At 49.5% G+C, this 18,808-nt stretch overlaps 1 protein-coding gene and 1 long non-coding RNA gene across 2 annotated transcripts in view; one reads left to right on the top strand and one right to left on the bottom strand.

Moving 5' to 3' along the window:
- The first annotated feature begins 273 nt into the window (after nt 1-273).
- The window catches only part of Slc7a5 (solute carrier family 7 member 5), a 35,740-nt gene continuing 17,205 nt past the window's right edge, over nt 274-18,808 (top strand). The window contains exon 1 of the mRNA XM_050165274.1: nt 274-902. Coding sequence (XP_050021231.1) covers nt 365-902 — 538 coding nt within the window. The 5' untranslated portion in view covers nt 274-364. The remainder of the gene's footprint in view (nt 903-18,808) is intronic.
- On the bottom strand, nt 9,213-14,218 carry LOC126515546 (uncharacterized). The gene is made up of 2 exons (XR_007595869.1): nt 12,971-14,218; nt 9,213-12,457 (listed from the first exon to the last, which is right to left on the bottom strand). It is a non-coding gene; the product is annotated as an uncharacterized lncRNA (long non-coding RNA).

The following is an 18,808-nucleotide window of genomic DNA, read 5'->3' as shown; positions in this document are numbered from 1 at the left end:
GGCAGAAAGAGGCAGGAGAACCACGTCCTTACAGTCCGGGCCCCCAGTACCCCGCACAGAGATACTTGTGAGGACCTGTACTCCCCACGCGCGTCTCCAGTCAGAAGCTTCCGCGCCACGCGCTCTAACAAGCCTGAGGGCGGGGCCGCGGAGGAGGCGGGGTCACGAGGAAGGAGGTGGGTGGAGCTTTCGCGGACCGACCAACGGCGGCGGTGATGGGCGGGGCCCGGCGAGTGAGTAACGGCGAGGATAAAAGGCAAGGCAGAGAAGCTGGTTAAGGGCGTAGGCACGATTCTCCGTACGCCGAGAGCGGCTCGGCCGCGCGCACGCCGGGCATCCAGGCCGAGCCGGGAACGCCGAGAGCATGGCCGGCGCGGGCGCGAAGCGGCGCGCGGTGGCGGCCCCGGCGGCGGCGGCGGAGGAAGAGAAGCAGGCGCGGGAGAAGATGCTGGAGGGGCGGCGCGCGGACGGAGAGGACTCTGGGGGCGAAGGCGTGACTCTGCAGCGCAACATCACACTGCTCAACGGTGTGGCCATCATCGTGGGCACCATCATCGGCTCGGGCATCTTCGTAACGCCCACGGGCGTGCTCAAGGAGGCGGGCTCGCCCGGGTTGGCGCTGGTGGTGTGGGCTGTGTGCGGTGTCTTCTCCATCGTGGGCGCGCTCTGCTACGCCGAGCTGGGCACCACTATCTCCAAGTCCGGCGGCGACTACGCCTACATGTTGGAGGTCTACGGCTCGCTGCCCGCCTTCCTCAAGCTCTGGATTGAGCTGCTCATCATTCGACCCTCCTCGCAGTACATCGTGGCGCTGGTCTTCGCCACGTACCTGCTCAAGCCGATCTTCCCCACCTGTCCAGTGCCTGAGGAGGCAGCCAAGCTCGTGGCCTGCCTCTGCGTGCGTAAGTAGGGGTCCGGGTCTGGGCTGGAAGGGGCGGGCGAGTGCCGAGGTCCCTGCCCATACAGTTCATCCCGCGTGCCCACCCCAGCATCTTCCGTCTCTCTCAGCAGTTTCAGGCTAAAGTCACAGGTTCCCGTAGCCACGTGCGTTTCATTAACTCATTCACAGTGTCTACATTTTCGGGTCAGCCCTCGCGAGACCTCAGTGGGTGCCGCGGCGGTTCCCGACCTGATTGTGAATGACACGAATATGCAAGAGAAATACTCCCTACCTCTTTCAAAGCACCACGTGGAGTGTGTGTGTCAGTTTCCTGTTTCAGCTTCAATCGCTGACTGGTTACTAAGAGGGAAATTGCAGTTATAAAAAAAAAAAAAAAACAAACCCTTACGTTCTTCAGACTGGCCTGTCGGGAATTAGTGCTTGGGCTGACGCATGAGAAACGGTAGCAATAAACGTGTGTGGTAGTGAAAGCTGCTTGCTCATTAGAACTGAGCAGCAAAATCCTATAAAGACTGCCAATCAGTAAAGGACTGGTGCTTAGCTGTAGACAGTCTGTGGGTGGGCTTGGGGCTCCCAAGATGTGCCAGGTAACAGCTGCTGAGTGTAGGCCTTACAGAACTCATAGGTCAGGAGGGATTGTTTTCTGCTTTCTAAAGACAGTTGGGAGATTTTGCATGGGGGGGCGATGTGATCATTTGAAGCAAATGCCAGCTGATAGGGGGGACAACCTGGAAATCATGCTGCTTTCAGAATTTACAGATGAGTTCATTCAGCAAAGACAGATTTATCTGTTTGCCTGGATAATGGACACAAGGAGAGGGTGCCAGGGCAGCAGGGCCACACTTAAAGTTTGGGGTTTTGAGCCTTGGAGGTCACTGTCGGCACTGGAGGGGGTGCTGAATGGCAATGCTTGTTGGCACTTTGGTGTGAGACATGTCCCTTGTTGTAAGTTACATAGCCTTCAGGAGTGCTCTTCAGTTCTGAGACTTCAGCTCTGTGGTGCTGGCCAGAGACTGACAGGGTGATCACCATAAGGTCTCCATGGTCTCCATGCTGTTTGCTTGCTTCATGTGTAAAAAAAGAAATGGTCATAGTCACGGTTTAGTCAGCAAAAGCGCTGGGCTGGCCAGGAACAGCCTCGCCTTGGAACAGTGTGCATCACTGCCCTTGTTGGGTCAGAATTTGAACTATCCAGCTTTCACCATTAATTGCAATTACTTGGCCTTTAGGCAAGATAGGGAATGGCACTGGATTCTTTAGTGTTGCTTGTTTTTGAGACAGGGTCTCACTATGTAGCCCTGGCTGGCCCACAACTTGCCTCTTTCTGCTTCCCACGTGCAGGGAGTAAGTGTGTGCACCACCATGCCAAGTAGGCACGGGCATCTTTAAAGAACTCACACTCTGGTCAGAGTGGACATAGAAAGCTGGTTTCTGCTTCTGCAGATCCTAGTGAACTGTAGGAAACTATGCTTGCCCACGGGAGGCAGGGAGGGTGAAGGGTTTGCAAAGGTCCTCTCTTTTAAAGATGTTTTTCAGTGTTTCATTTTGCACACTGGTGGCGGTCAGATGGTACTTTACGGGAATCAGTTCTTTTCTTTCCACCACGTGAGTCCCTGGGATGGAACTCAGATCTTCATATTTGGCAGCAAGCCCTTTTATTCTCCGAACCATCTTGCTGGCCTAAATGCCTTCTTTCTAATAATAATAATAAAAAGCCGGCAGTGATGGTGCACGCCTTTAATCCCAGCACAGAGGCAGGCAGATCTGAGTTCCAGGCCACGCGAGCCTGGTCTACAGAGCTCCAGGACAGCCAGGGGCTACACAGAGAAACCCTGTCTTCAAGAAACCAAATAAAATAACGTGGATGGATAATTGTTTAAATATTGAACTTATGTAAACATGAGCTCCACCTTACTGTCACTCCAACCCTGTGGCTAATGGTAAGGTCCCAATTGGATCATAATAGACACCTTTTAAAGCCTGCGGGGACCCAACATGTTTAAACTCTTCAGGAAAGCTTCATTTAGGGTTCCAACAAACTTACGCAGCATTTGGGAGTTTCGAAGCCTTAAGGATGAACTGGGTGGGGGGGTGGGGGCATGACACGGGGGGGGGATAGTGAGGAGCTAGTGCCTTCCATGGAGCCTGCAGCAAGTCACTTTCTCAAGGACTTCTTTTGTGATCCAAGGGTTTGGTGGGGTTTTTTGTTTTGTTTTGTTTAAATTAAAAAATTATGTATATGAGTGTCTTGTCTGCATGTGTGTCTGTGTACACCTGTGTCCATTGCCTGTGGAAACCAGAAGAGAGAGTTACAGACAGCTGTAATCTACTATCTGGGTGCTGGGGATTGAACCCCAGTCCTCTGGAAGAGCACCCATTGCTTTTAACCATTGCTTCATTTCTCCAACCCCACGACACAGGGTTTTTAAAAACCATCTTATGTAGCTTTCTTACAATCCTTTGTGGCTGCTATGGGTAGAACCCTCTGGGAGGTTCTAGAATGGACATCCCATGGCCTGAGTTCTGGAGTGCCAAGGTGAGACCTGTCAGTCATCCTCTGTCTGCTTACTTGGTCTTCACTTGACAGGTGCTGCAGACAGTTCTGTTTCTGCGAACTACAGCTGTGTGTCTGCCGCTGCCTTCCAGTTGGAATGAGGGTTCTAGGCTCCCACAGGAGGGCCTCATCTATGCCTGCTTAAAACAGGCAGAAGTCTAGAAAGGGAGCTAGGCTTGGGAAGGCAAGAGGACCCCTAGTGGAGGCCAGAAGGGCTGGAAAGTCTTTCAGGGCCTGGGTGTTGGCTGGGGAGGCTTGTACTCTTGAGTACATGCCAGTGAGTGCCCTGTTCTTTCTGGAGGGCGCTTCTGGGGAACGTAGCATAGCGTTCCCTGGTTTCCATGCCTTGGGAAAGGCCCTGAGGCAGCACCAGGAGTCAGATTTTAGAGCAGAGGTCTGGTTTCTGTTGCTCGCGTGCTTGTCTCCTCCACGTGTTTCCTTTATCCAGTTAAGACTGTATTGGGAAATGACTTGACATTAGCCTAGAGTAAACCATGGTAGAGGTAGATGCCATCTCCCTTACAGTGAGCCTGGATCCCGCCCTGTATCCTTGGACCTGATGTGGGAAACTGGTAAGGAGTCTGTCTGTCTGTCTGTCTTTCGGGAGTTTTTTGTTTGTTTGCTTGTTTTGTGGCATTTTTAGACAGGGTTTCTCTGTAGCTTTGGAGCCTGTCCTGGAACTAGCTCTTGTAGACCAGGCTTGCCTCAAACTCACAAAGATCCACCTGCCTCTGCCTCCCGAGTGATGGGATTAAAGGCGTGCGCCACCACTGCGGGGGCGAGTGTTTCATAAAGATGAGAAGACTTGCTCTCCACATTTTCTGGATGGCCCTGTGCCTGTATGAGAGAGGCATGGGCTGTGTGGCTTGTTCTTGCCTAAGCGAAGCTCAGTAGCTTGTGTAGTGTCAAGTTGACTTGGAGCCCAGTGTCTTGGGTAAGTTTGTACTACGACAAACACAACACCATGACCAAAAGCAACTTGGAAGAAAAGAGGAAAAGGTTTTATTTCATCTTAACAACTTGTAGTCTGTCATTCAGAGAAGCCGGGGCAGGAACATAGAGGCAATAAATTGATGCAGAAGCCATGGAGGAATGTTGGTTCTTTATGGCTTGCCCGGCCTGCTTTTTTTTTTTTTTTTTTTTTTGGTGTTTCTGGGGAACCTGTCCTGGAACTCGCTCTTATAGACTAGGCTCGCCTTGAACTTCCAGAGATCTGCCGGCCTCTGCCCCCCGAGTGCTGGGATTAAAGGCTTGTGCCACCACTGCCCAGCTCCCAGCATTTTTTTTTAATGGCATCCAGGACCACCTGCACATTGGCACCCCTCCCCCTCCCCACGTGAGCTGCACCTTCCCATATGAGTCATTCACCAAGAAAATGCATGCATTATAGTCTTGCCTCCAGGCAGCTCTTCTGGGGTATTTTTTTCGATTTAGAGTCCTTCTACCCACATGACTCTAGCTTAGTGCCTGGATTTGTCCTGTTGTAGAATTCTACAAACTGGAGCTGAGATTCTGTCTGAGCTGGGATTTATCTAATCTCAAAGGGCCTCGGCTGTCTGTGCTGAGGTGTGCAGAGTGTAGCAGCCTAGACTCCAGAGCTATGCAGGCTTTGGGTGTGGCCAGTTCTCTCTGGAGAGAAGCCCCTAGAAGGAGGAGTCTGAGCAGGCTCACAGTTTCTCTGCCACTAGTCTCTTTTCCCAGACTCGTGAGTGTGAAGGTTGTGGCCCACAGACTAGTCTGCAACATCCTATCCTTTTCCTGGCTGGGTGGAGGATGGAACCTTACCTGCTAAAGTTTGATTTCAGGTGACTGGCTGGCCTGGACTCCCCAGTGCCAGGAAACTCACTACTCCTAACTCTCCACTAAATAGTCGGGCAGGACTTTCTTAGCTGGCATTTGCCTTGGGGACCTGTAACCTGAGCTGTTTCCCACCTGGTATCAGATTAGAAGCATTGAGTTTCTGATTGGAGAACTCCACAAGGACCCTCTGAACCTCCACTTGTAACTCTGTAGAATTAGGGTCCATCCTGCCTGGGTGTTGGTGGAGAGTTTTATTTAGCGTGCACCACCCGTCACACGGGATCCAAGTGTCATCTTCTGTGCTCTGTCCCATGTATCTGCGCCCTCTTCCCATGGAGCAGCCCCACTTCTGCTTTGAGAGAAGGGAGAAAGAATCTCTGGAGGATGTCAGCATTCTCCTTTCCTCTGAAGCTTGGGCTGCAGGGCATAAACTGCCCGTGGTGGGGTCTGGGTGAAGAAGTGTAGACTCCCGCTCAACCCTGCCTGGGTTTCCAATGGCCATTGGGCTGGCCAGGCTCTGCTGACCAGGTCAGTGGGTCAGTTGAGTAACAGCTAGAGAGGATGGGGATGGCCTGGCTTTTTGCCCTTTCTTTTCAAGTCACCTGCTGGTTTCTGTCCCCAGCAAGACTGCCTCTGCTGTAGACCCCACTCCTCAGTCCTGGGTTGGAGTTTCTGGGCACTGCCACTGCCATGGCTGGGCTGAGGCCAAGGCTCTGTTGTTCCTAAGGTGCCAGGGGCCCCAGTGTCTGGAGCCATAAGCCCAATACTGCTGACGACAGCTCAGGAATTAGCAGCGAAGTCGGCTTTCCCAGCCAGACATGAAAATGCATACACACTGAGCAGATGACACCCAGTCACGGGATCTGGAGCCCAGACATGAATAGTTCACAGAACCTGTGACCAGGACAGGCGAGAAACAAGGCAGGCATTTAGGCATTAAAGCATTCTAGCCCTTGGGGGGTGGGCGGATTATGCCCAGGCTCTCTGCCCAGGCTCTGAGGCACAGGTGAGGGCGAGCACCCTGAAAGTATTGCTTCTGGGTGGCACATTCCTGGCCTCTGTGTATTTCCTCTGCTAATCATTCCCACAGCTCACAGCTAGCTAAACTGAGTCAGGAGTTCGACTAGGAGCACCCAGCCACACCTCTGGGCAGGGTCTGTTACCTGTTGTGTCAGGGTTCTGGGGTGACCTTGGTCACGACATCCGGGAATCTATTCTGCTAGCGTAAGGGTGCGGGCTGCTCAGAGTTTTCAGTAGAGGAAGGGCTTCTTCCCTCTGGGTGTCTGTAGGAAGCTGGCCAGCCACCCCTCCTTCCCCCTGCCACAATCTCCACTGGGTTGGGCTTTACACAGCCATTGGTCCACCCCGGGAAGTCCTGGAGGTTGATGCCTCCTCCTTATTCACCTCTGGGACACTATAGGGGTGACACAGTGCCCCCACTCAGCAAGACTGGTCCCAGAGCCTTGTCGATTGCTGGCCGAGGGAAGCTGCCTCGAGAACAGTGTTCCATGTCCCGGGTCTTATCCATTCTAGTAGTGCGTGCCAGCCTCTGATAGATTCCCCTAGACACTTTTGCTCCTTCCAGTGCCCTGACCCAAGCGGAGGACTCACACCCAGCAGCCCTTTTCTCCTAGCAGTGTTCGGAGCTGTTGCTTTCGAGGTAGCCAGACACAGCACATCTGTGTGCCGTAGGGAGACGGAGAGCCTGAGATGTCTCATTCCTGAGCACCAGCTGTCACACCTGATACATACCACTGACTGGGTGCTTTTCTGTGCCGTGCCCACACTTCCCCTCTTCCAGGATTTGCTGCCATGCAAAGAATTAGCCGGATTTCCCATTCCAGTTCTCAGGAGCCTGGTGTGTGCAACCTGATCCACACTGAGTCATCTGACCTTGGGCCTGGCCAGCATCTGTCACTGCTAAGACCTCCTGGTGTGGCAGCTGCTCGTGGTCAGTGAGAGGCCTGCCTTCAGCTGCAGGAGCAGAAGGGTCTAGGAGTTCTCTGGGGTCTCATTAGCCTGGCTTGCGTGGGAGGATTCAGGGCCACAGAAATGGCCTAAGCCAGTACCTGACTGTGTCTTGAGCTGTGAGTCCCCTAGACTTGTGTGTGGCCCAGGGTGGGATTGACAGTTCTCAAGGCAATGGGTTAGGTAGAGCCTGCAGGGGCACACCTGCTGAGCGGAACAGTTTCCTAAAGTGCTGACTGCGGTGTCCTGGATTGTTAGGCCCAGTCAGCTGGCAACTCCCCTAAGCCCAGAGATTCTGCCCTGGCTGTTCTCACTGCACCTTTTGGATCTGACTGAGATGGAGAGGGGCCTTGGAGTCTGTGTCAGCGTCCACCTCGGCAGAAGTCAGCTGGGGGTTCCCTGGGAGGGAGGACTGAGCTGAGGAAATGTTAGATGAAGAGAGAAGACAGAAACATAGGATAGACCCAGAGGACCAAATAATACCAGACAGCCCTGAGTTTATTTCTCAGGCATCATATATACTACAAGCAAAAGGCAGAACAAAGAGCAGTACAGCCAGCTGACCACCCCCCTGCACTGTCCTTGGGAGGAAGTTCAAGCAGGTGCATTATCTTATTCAGCTGAGTAGCTTCTAATCTCTAATGAGGAGTGCCTCTGGCTGGCACACACCAGCCCAAATCTTAGTAGAAAAATGTGCTCTTTCAACTGGGCAAAAATGATCTTTCTATGGGCTACACAGATGTTACTCAGAGCCCTCAAGGTTACTGGAAGAAGCAGAGTCGCAAGCTTGAACTCAAATGACTTCAAGTCAGAAATGACTCCAGATGGAAACCGAGTCACACGTGAGCTCTCCCACACATTCCCCCTCTCAGTCCCTCAGAAGACTGTGTCTGCCTTGGAGGTTCCTTACGTACTCTAGTCTTACCGTCACGGGAAAATGGATCCTAGAGGTCCACCTTCTGTCTTAGGTCGAAAAGAGGCAAAGAAAACTCACCTGTCTCTGATTGACAGTCTCTGGCAATAAGTTTTTTAGGGAAGTGTGCTTTTACTCCATGAGGTTCTTAGCCCACTATCTACAGTGAGTTCATACTCAGCTTGAAAACTACAGGTAAACAAATTATGTCCAAAAGAACACAAGCTCCAGCAACTGCAGTTCTACTAAGAAGTGAAGTTAGTGCTGACCATGATGCAACAGCCTTCTTAAATTTCTCCAAAATACCTTCAGCTGCTTTTGCTGCATCCAAATCTAATTTAGCCTTTTTCAATTTCAAAATGTCTTGGTGTAATTTAGCCAAATCTAAAGATCCGTTAGAATCATGCCAGATTCCCTCAGGATGTGTTTTAACTCTCTCCCAAACGAGAACGCTTGCATTATACACAGACACGGATCCGTTCATAGTTAGCTTGACATCTCAGCTGTGCTCTGGTCTTTAGGCTGTGGAGCTCATCTCCCAGAGATTGTACCACATCAAACAAGGCACTCACTTTTGTTCCATTTTTACATCTGTATCTTGTGTCTCCAATGCCATAGAAACATTCTTAGGTAATTGATTAGCAAGCCCTGCATTTGAATAGACTGAGACAAAGCCACTGAAGCCGCTGCAGTAGCAGTGAGCATAGCAACAGGAGCAGACATTCGTGTTACAACTAATCCAGCAGCACGTTTCTGTCTGCTTAAAGCTTTCTTGATTTCTTCAATTACTTGTAACTCTTTGTCATCAAACCATGGATCATTTACATGCAGACAGCATTACAAAGGAAGGTTGGCTGAGTGGTGGTGGGGGTGCACCTTTAATCCCAGTACTTGGGAGGCAGAGGCAGGTGGATCTCTGTGAGTTTGAGGCCAGCCTGGTCTACAAGAGTTAGTTCCAGTACAGGTTCTAAAGATACAGAGAAACCCTGTCTCGACCCCCCCTCCCCCAAAAAAAGAGGTTGTTTTAACACTTAATACATGGGTATGATCATTACTTGACAATTAGTCAAAATGCATTCAAGACATGATACATTAAGCAACATTCATGGAGATTTTTACCTCTCCCACCAAAGGAACGTTTAACACAATGCACTTTAACACAAGCCAAACAATAAGGCACTTTAACACAAGCCAAACAGTTCCTTTCAGGGGCAAACAGGTTTTGAAGAACTGGATTGTCCTGCCACTTTTCCCGTGGCAGCAGCAAGTTTCCAAATGTAAGTCTGTGGAAATTTTATACTGGAATACCAGATTCCAGTTCACATTCCTTGGTCTCAAGATTCTGCTGCAGACAAACGATAAGAATCACTATAGTCCGCTTGATTTCCAGATCAGTCTGGAATGTACCGTGATGTCCCTGTGATGTTGCACTTTAATGGGTTAATGCCAGTCCGTCATCTCCACTCTAAAGTTCTGTTAGACTCTCTCAGTTACTTTGTGCATGGAGGTTACCGTTGAGGGGGTGAAGTATTGATTAGTCTTGAGCAAATGATGTGGTGGTGCTTTCCTGCCGAAGTCTATTCATGACAGATTGCTCGCAGACAACCACATTTTAAAAGTTTAAATTTTAAAATAAAATGCATACATGGTAACTGGGTATAGCCCTAACACCCTCTTTTCTATTATGTTTGTTTGTTTGTTTGTTTGTTTTTTATTTTTTTCGAGACAGGGTTTCTCCGTAGCTTTTTGGTTCCTGTCCTGGAACTAGCTCTTGTAGACCAGGCTGGCCTTGAACTCACAGAGATCCCCCTGCCTCTCTGCCTCCCAAGTGCTGGGATTAAAGGCGTGCCACCACCGCCCGGCTTTTCTATTTTTTAATTGAGCCTTAAGACTCCCGTGTGCCCTTTCAAAGTCCTTTCCCCTGCATAGTACATCGTCTCAAATCCCTGAGATGAGTTTGTTCCAGAAGCTGATGTTGGGGTTTTAGCATCATTAGTTTAATGGCACCCAGACAGGAATTACCATTTATACAATGCGTCAGTGACCAAAATCCCTGTGATGATTGTCAGAGAAATTCCCTTTTTATCTAATATTCCAGAGAGGGAACAGGGATGATGTATTCATTTCTGTAATTACTTTCTGCTAATCTTAGGACATTGTTCTCAGGGCCCTGGAAGGCCAGAATGTTAGTCAAAGGTAATGGGGAACTTAGAAGCATCTGGTTCATAGACAACCTGAAAAGACAGCAATCACATTGGCTGGATTGGTCCACGTCAGGTTTTAGCAAGTTCAGGACTCGTAGTCATTTGGAGCAGGTTGTTGATTGATGCTTGGGTGTGTTTGTCTCCCAAGTGGGAACCTGGTGAGACAGATACAGACTGGGAACAGAAGTTAAATTCATGGACTCATTTGAAAATTGTAAATGCATAGTCTCAATAATTAAGGAAGGGGAAGAGTCCCAAGACCAGGAGAGAGAGAAAAATACCATAATCCTTTTACCTTGTGAGAAGTGGCTCCAAGTTTTATAATTCTCTCCATTTTCTGAAGTTTGTATGAATCTCCATTTTATAAAAAGAAAAGTATAAAAGTTTTCGATATATTAGCGTTATCAATCTGTACTGAAATCCATAGTGTAGACAAAGCAGGCAATAGGTATCCATAAAACAACAGGAACAAACTCCATCCTTGAGTCCTAGCAAATACTATAGATTTGGGCTAAACAGCATATAACCTATGTTCAGAAGACAACCAAAAGAAATTTAAAATCTTGAGCTTGTGACCCAAACAGTAAGCAGTCGTTGCTCTATTAGCTTGTCAGAACACTATTAATGTTAAATTCCGAAGTTTTGTAGTCCTAGTATAATAACTGTGGAAGGGGAAAGAAATCTTGTAATAATTTCTATATACATCTTAAGCCATTATTTCTTACAAATTGTATCTATATTTTTGAGAATATCCTCTCAGATCCATATAATCCAAGCTTTTATGCCTTCAGAGCCTTCTAACCTGTATTGATGTCCTCAGGCCTTTATATATTTTAGACCCTCAGAATTAATATAGACTCATAAACATTTTGTCCTATTATTAACCATCATAGGAGCAGTTAGACTGCAGTTTCCATTCATGGATCATAGACATAATGTTGACAGTTTTTAAGAAATATGTCTGAACTTCTCTATGGAAGTCCGAATAGACAAGAGCTTTAGCTTGTCATTTCATGGGAGGTCAATCATATAAAACCATATAACTCAGAGGGTTGCAATATGATGATTAATTAATACTTGTATTTAGGACCTCAGTCTTCCTTCTTTAGAGAACACGATCCCATTATTAGCATAACTACTCTGCAGTGACGAATACCAGCCTCGCTAATGAAGAAAATCAACCAGAATTAACATGGTAAAATCTCCAGCGTTTTTATAGTTTTCTTTTAAACTCAGCATTGCTCATAGACAAATTCATTTCCCTACTTTATTTCACTCTCTTGTTTGTGCCCTTATCCTTCAGACAGCATGCAAATCTCCATCAATGCCTCCTTCTGATTTCTTTCAGTGGTCCAGAATATTGCATAGATAACATTTCAAACAAGAGCCAAAATATAATATATATATTTATGTATGTATGTATCACAATAAGAATAACTTAAATATACATTGATATATAAAAACCTGTACCAGTGTGAAACTTTTGAAACTAGCAGTTTTCTTTATCTTAATCCCGATGACAAATATTTGTAACCCATCAGATCTAAATAACTAAAACCCATATTTTTTTTCCTGTGGAAACGAAAGCACATTTTCCCCCCAAACATTGTGCATCTTTGACTTTTAGTTTAAAATCAACGCTTCCCAAAGTGTACTGGTTGTTATGAGTCAACATTTTTTTTCAAGCAGTATCAGGACAGAGAAGAGTTAAGATGAGAAACTGCTGGCCAGCAGAAGAGACCTTGAGTGTTATCACAGTGAAGAAGAACTTGGCTTAGAAAAGAAAAGAGGAGCAGCGCTGGTGGGCACAGAGTATCCTTGATTGCCAGGATTCCTGAAAAATAATTTGATAACTTCTCCAGCCACAATTTCAGATTCTCTGTTTCACATTCATGCAGTTTTTCAACTGCAAGCAGTCAGTGGTCTGCCGCCCCGTACGCATGAGCATGTCTTTCCAGAGTCGCTGCTCTGCCCAGCTCAGCCTGTGCACACACCGCCTTGAAGGAGTGGGGTGGCCCTTGCCGTACTTCTCCGTTGAGAAGTTTTTCTTCAGAACCCAAAGTTTTGGAACTTATGCAATAAAAATGCACAGGAGGCTAGAGCAGCCTGCCTCATGTCTAGGATAATGAAGAAGATTGATAGACATAGTGACAAACAGGTACTGGTACCACTTAAGCTTTTCAAAGACACAACACATAAAACAGAACAGCAACATAGTAAAAGTCTAAACTCAGACAAAGAGCGCTCATTTATTCACACGCCTTTTTAAATCTCTAGACTCACGCTCCCTTCCACAGGGAGCCTGGAGCACACATCCTTTACACATTTCAAAAACTGAAGCAATTGCTGTTGTCCTTCCTCAGTGCCCCAACCTTTGAAATCTCTATAAGGAATGCTCAAACTCTAGAAATTGAGACAGTTGTTGATGCTTTACCTTAGCATCTCTGGCTTTTAAAGTATTGCTAAGTAAACTAGTACAAAGAACTGTTTACCAGTTCCTTGGTCTGTAGCTACTTTTTATACTTATACTCAAGTTACTTCTTATTTACACTTATACTCGATTACTTCTTATACTTTTCTCACACTGCTCAGCCATCCTCTTTTGTATGTAGACCCGTGCATCTACTTACCTTTGTATTTACATCGCAGGGCTCCCGGTGAGGCTCGCCATAGAACTAACTCCCTTTTACTGAGTGCCCTCTTTCACCCCACGGCGACCGTCACGTTGGTGTCCTGTCGTTCCCCCCCCCCCCCCCCCCCCCCCCCCCCCCCCCCCCCCCCCCCCCCCCCCCCCCCCCCCCCCNCCATACTTGGCACCACTCTGTCAGAGTCCACTCCGGTCAAAATCTGCTGGGGGTTCCTTTGGAGGGAACGCTGAGCTGAGGAAATGTTTGATGAAGAGAAATGAAGACAGAAACATAGGATAGACCTGGAGGACCGAAAGCTAATACCAAACAGCCCCGAGTTTATTTCTCAGGCATCATATATACTACAGGCAAAAAGCAGAACAAAGAGCAGTACAGCCAGCTGACCACCTCCCTGCACTGTCCCTGGGAGGAAGTTCAAGCAGGTGCATTATCTTATTCAGCTAAGCAACTTCTAATCTCTAACGAGGAGTGCCTCTGGCTGGCACACACCAGCCCAAATCTTAGTAGAAAAAAGTGTGCTCTTTCAGCTGGGCAAAAATGATCTTTCTATGGGTTAACACAGCCTGACTCAAAGTTACTGGGAGAAGCAGAGTAGGCAAGCTTGAACTCAAATGACTTCAAGTTAGAAATGACTCCAGATGGAAACTGAGTCACACATGCGCTCCCACAAATCTGTTATTAAGAGCTACATCCCCCCCCCACTCTAACACACAGGTTGCATGCATCCTAGTGACACTTGAATGTACCCTGACATTCAGCAAGTTTATCGTAGTGTTTGCTGCCATCTGCCATCCACACTTCAAATATCCAGACACACACACAGACCCCTGCAGCTAGACTGCTCTAGTACTGCATTAGGGACATCAAGGTTAGTCCTAGGACAGGCTGTGGTACTTAGGGGTCTGGGTGCCTCCTTCCCCACGAACTGCTGTGTGCTGGAGCAGGTCTGACTCGCTTTTTCCTGATAGCTTCACCCATGGAGGAATTGGGGGTGCCATCCGTAGATGTGTGAATCTGCACTTAGCTGGTGGTGAGGAGCCCTTATCACTTCATACACAGCTTCGTTTCTGTGGGTACTCAGCATTGCAGGGATCAGATTAAAAGGGCCACAAAGCCCAAATGGGATTTAAGCCATATGGTAGTAGTTGGGGCTTTGCTTGTGGAATGGGCAGCAGAGGCTTAGAGGCGCTAGGTATGCTATGGAGGCCAGACAGCCTTTTGGAGCTGCCAGGAACCCTTCAGACCTCTGTCTTGAGAAGTCTTAGGAAGTCGCGCGGGGGGGGGGGGGGGGGGGGGGGGGGGGGGGGGGGGGGGGGGGGTCAGAGTGGGTGTTTTCCTCAGCCCAGGACTTAGGTGTTAGTGAATTTCAGTTTATTAAGCTGACGTTTTCTGGCCCATTGAAAAGATATGCCAGGCCTGTTTGAACAGTCTCTGGTTCCTGCCCCCCTGGAACTGTATTTGGTTGGCTAGTGCTAAGTGTGTGCTTGGTGTATATGAGGTCTCTTTCCCACCCCCACAGCAAGAGAAAGGTAATGGAGAAGCCACATAGACTTGAGCCTGAGGGCGGAACACGGGAATTAGAACAAGTGCAACCAGCCTGCTAGTCACCATATCCATAGAACATTGGAGACTCCATAGCAGAACTGTCCTCTGCCAAGACATGCTTGTCACCTATCCGAGTGACAGCCTATGCTGGAGTTGCCTCACACCATGCGGGTTTCCTGACCTCAGTGGCCAGAAGTGGAGAAGGCCAGTGCAGCCACGTGTTTTCTCTGGAACCCAGGAAAGGAAGCCTAGAGAAGTCACCCACTGGTGTGTGAGTGGGTGCCCTGGGCTAGTGACCTCATCATGTGGGATCTTGCTGATTGCAGCTCAGCTGTCTTGGACTTAGCTGGGTAGAAGGTATAGTCAGTTTGTTTCTCCCAGCGCCTGGGGAGCCTGGCCAGATGAGTGCTAGGGTGACTGGCCACCAGACATCCCCCCATTTACTGCGAAGCAGACGCTGAATCAGTGCACAGAGGGGTTCACTGAGGCTTTTGTGGGCTCTCTCTGGGAGACTTGAGTGGGGCATTGGAGACACCTAGACTTTAAGGAGTCAGGAGATGCTGCTGGTCCTCAGGGAGTCCTGTATTCACCAGCGGGGTTGCCCACTAGTCTTGGGTCCCTGTGTGTCCTGACTGGATTCAGATGGAACCACTTGCAGGAGCCAGACTCACTTCCAGACAGAGTCCCAGTTCTACTGCCGACTGTTGTTTGATGAGAACGCTGCTGAGTGGGATCTGAGGCAGCCCACACTCAAACCTTAGTCCAGCTACTGGTCCAGGGCGAGAAGTGCCCTGAGGGACAACCCAGCCATGCTTCCTGGAACCAGTGAAGCCACCAACCACTTCCTCTACCCTCCCTCAGGAGCCTTGAGATATTTGGTGCTGCTGGGGGAGTCTGGGCAGGACCAGCCTCATTTGCCTGGTGAGTTTCTACCACCTGCTTATTGGTATATGTGAGGCAGCAGCTCCTCGGTGGCTGTCTATGCCCTGAGTATGATTCTCAAGAGGAAAGATCCTAGTACCTTCATACAGACCCCATTCAGAACAGAAGACTGTATCCACACAGTGTCCTGGTGCCTAATGCCCTCCCAGCTGTGGGTGTCAGGGTGACCCTAAGGCTTCTTCCATGACTGAGACACTGTGTTCTGGTGACCTAGCCAGACAGTAAAGGATCTCTGGCACACGGCACCTCTGTAAGGTGTGAGCCATGGAGCCCTGTGCTATGACCATGCAGCTGGCTAGGGATGAAACTAACATGCCGTGTGAACAGTCATTATTAGGCCTGTGGGATGAGGGCCTGGCCTGCCAGCTATCTAGCTATCTGCACCCAGTATGAGGCTCTGGGCTTTATCTCACTGGCCCAGCTGGTGCCGAGAGCCAGCACAACCACACTTATCTAGGGGTACCGAGTGGGGAACTCCAAAGAGGACCAACTTCCACCCTCTATGCTCTGGCCATGCTTATCCCCCTGCCAGAGGCTGTGTATCAACAGCAGTGGGTCAAAGCAGTCAGTCATGCTGCCTGTGTCTCTGATGGGGAAACAGTGGAGAGGCGGCAGATTGTCTGGGTAGAGAACTGAGGTTCCTTCCGGTCAGCCTTCTGAGTACCTCATGACAGTGTCTTGTGAAGGCCAGGAGCCTCTGGATTCAGATGAATTCACTCATTTGGTCCAGATTATTTTGTTTGGAAAACAGGGCTGTGGGAAATAATAATAGTCTTGTTTGCTGGTTACCGAGTCAGTGAGCATTACCGTTTCCTCACCTGCTTTGGTTTTCATAAGAGACAGTATAGAGTTCCTTTTGTTCTGTCTTATTCTAAGGTCAGGGAAGTCAGCAGCTAGGAAGGAAGAGTTCAGCCCCAATTGCCAAGGCCTGGCACGTGCTGGCCCTCCTCCGTCCACTTGGCCAGGAGTGAGGCTGTTTTAGGCTTGGCCCTCAGGCATGGCAGGGTGTTGGCGCAGTAGGGGAGGGGCCCTCTGACAGCCAGGATGGTGCGCTGACACACTGTTCCCTTCCCTTCCTCAGAGGCTCAGAGGGACACCTCACATGGGGCGACTCAGCAAAGACATTATCTGGAGCCCAGGGTTCTGTCATATTTTTCCTTCAGCTGCCAAGGCTGTGGCGCTGTGAGGCTTAGGACTTAGGCACACCCCTCCTGCTGGCTCACCCCAGACAAATAGGATCTGAGAAGTGATGCAATCTGCCAGCCTCTTGAGACGGGGTCAGGAGAGACTTGGCATCCTGGGCTTTGTGTCTCACCTCTCAGGACATGTGAGACTGTCTCAGGAAAGCTGGCTGGAAGAACGGTGTCCTCTGGGTAAAGGAACAAAGGCTGCTGGTGGGGAGGCATTTCAAAGGGGACTCGTGTTCATCCTGCATGCCCTTCTCATCCTTTCACTCTGGGAGACGGGAGAGTTTTCAAGCAGGTCTTTGTAGTAGCTGCAGCTCCCCAGCCAGTGGAGCTTTCTCTGAGCACAGTCCCAGCCCGAGTTGCATCAGCCAGAGCTATAAAGAGGGAGGTGACTCAATGCTAATGAATCTGACTTCCTGAAGGTAAAGCAACTGCCACAGTTTCCATCCCCCAGCACTAGGGAGTCTTCCTGTTTCCCTTCCACCTGAGGTTGGCCAAGTTCAGATAATTAATGTGGATTTCTGTCTTTGGGTCTATTTCCCAAACTGCAAAATTATGTGTAATTAGTCTGGCTAGGGGAAAGTACCTCCCTGCATCTGGGAGGCCTAGGCTTCTCTGGAAATTGCTCAGTAGGGAAGCAATGAGCTTCTTCCTACATCCTGGAGAAGTCAGGATGCTGGTAGACCCCTACCTTGCTGTGGGCATCTTAGGCTGCATGCTGTTCTGGTTAATGTTTGGCCAAGGCAAGCCAGGAACTGCCCCCTCCCCCAGAGTAGAGTGTAGAGGCTTCCTAGCTCTCTTGGCAACAGAGCTGAGGAAGCTGGGGTCTCTAGTATGGGGACCCAGCTGCTTCCAAGGTGGTGGAGTCAGTATGGTTGGTTTCTCGGTGTTTTCATTTATGTTTCCATAATGAAACAGTGTTGAATCCCCAGTTCCTTGCTCCACACCTATGCACTCTTGCCAAGGTCTTGGGGTTCATTAGGGGACCAGGCAGTTCCTATCTCAGCTGCCTATCTGCAGCCCTTCTGGATCCCCGAGGCTCTGCCTTCACACTGTGTGTCCAGTTGCTCAGATGTCTACACAATATTAATTGTGCTTTTCATGTTCAATATATGCCAGTCAAACAGCAGCTGGCAAATGTGTCTATTTTGCCATGCCCTGAGCCCACCTGCTTGCAGCAACACATGGGGACGTCTGTTCCGTTCGGTCCTCACCTGCAGCCTCTGCCCCTATGGCCCCAGTGCTCTCGGCTTATCAGATTTACACAGACAGGATGTCTCATCTCCCTGCTTCCACTAGCCCCATGGAAGGCCATCTTTGAGGAGAGGGTTGCCTCACAGCTTACGGTGCTGTCAGAGAACCATGTAGGTACCAGGGTTAAGTGGCCATCCTCCAAGTGGCAGGTTTGGATTTCTCTTGTGCCTGCAGCCAGTGCTCTCCACAGGATCAGGTACACATAGGTAACAGATGAAGGCGGTTCTGATGGGGAGTCCCTCAGGAGGCTGAGACCACTCAGTCACATGGAAATCTTAGCCAGGCATGGTGGCACACGTCTAATCCCAGCCCTCAGGAAGCTGGAGCAGAGGATCCAGAGTTGGGGCCCTTTCTAAAAAGGCCCAGGTGATAGTAATTCTAAAAATGGGGGTGGGAATGGGGATAGGTGGCGTAGCCTTTCCAGCCAGCACTAAGAGGGGTTTGACAGAGTTTGAGCCTAGCCTAAGCTACAAGGTAAGAAGACCCTGTCTATGAAAACCAAAAAGAAGAGCCGGGCAGTGGTGGCACACGCCTTTAATCATGGTACTCAGGAGGCAGAGGCAGGTGGATCTCTGTGAGTTGGAGGCAGCCTGGTCTACAAGAGCTAGTTCTGGGACAGAGAAACCCTGTCTCGAAAAACCAAAAAGAAGGAAGATGAAAGGAAACTTGTTGCAGGTTTTCCAGGGCACCTGGGATCAGGCTCTTTGAAGAGTTGGCGTTTCTAACCTTTGACCCTAGCCCCAGAGAACCAACTAGCTTATCAAAACCCACAGGGCAGGCAGGGCTTTGCCTCTGTGGGATCCCAGCCAGAAGCACCTGACCTCCTCTGTGCCCCAACCCTGGACTGGAGCGCCTGCCCTGTGGGGTCTCACGCTTTCCTCTCCCTGTTCTT

The sequence above is a fragment of the Alexandromys fortis genome, unplaced genomic scaffold (genome assembly GCF_014885135.2).
Source record: "Alexandromys fortis isolate MF-2015 unplaced genomic scaffold, M_Fortis_MF-2015_v1.1 scaffold_165, whole genome shotgun sequence".
In the NCBI taxonomy this organism is placed as follows: Eukaryota; Metazoa; Chordata; class Mammalia; order Rodentia; family Cricetidae; genus Alexandromys; species Alexandromys fortis.
This window is presented reverse-complemented; position numbering and strand designations above follow the sequence as displayed.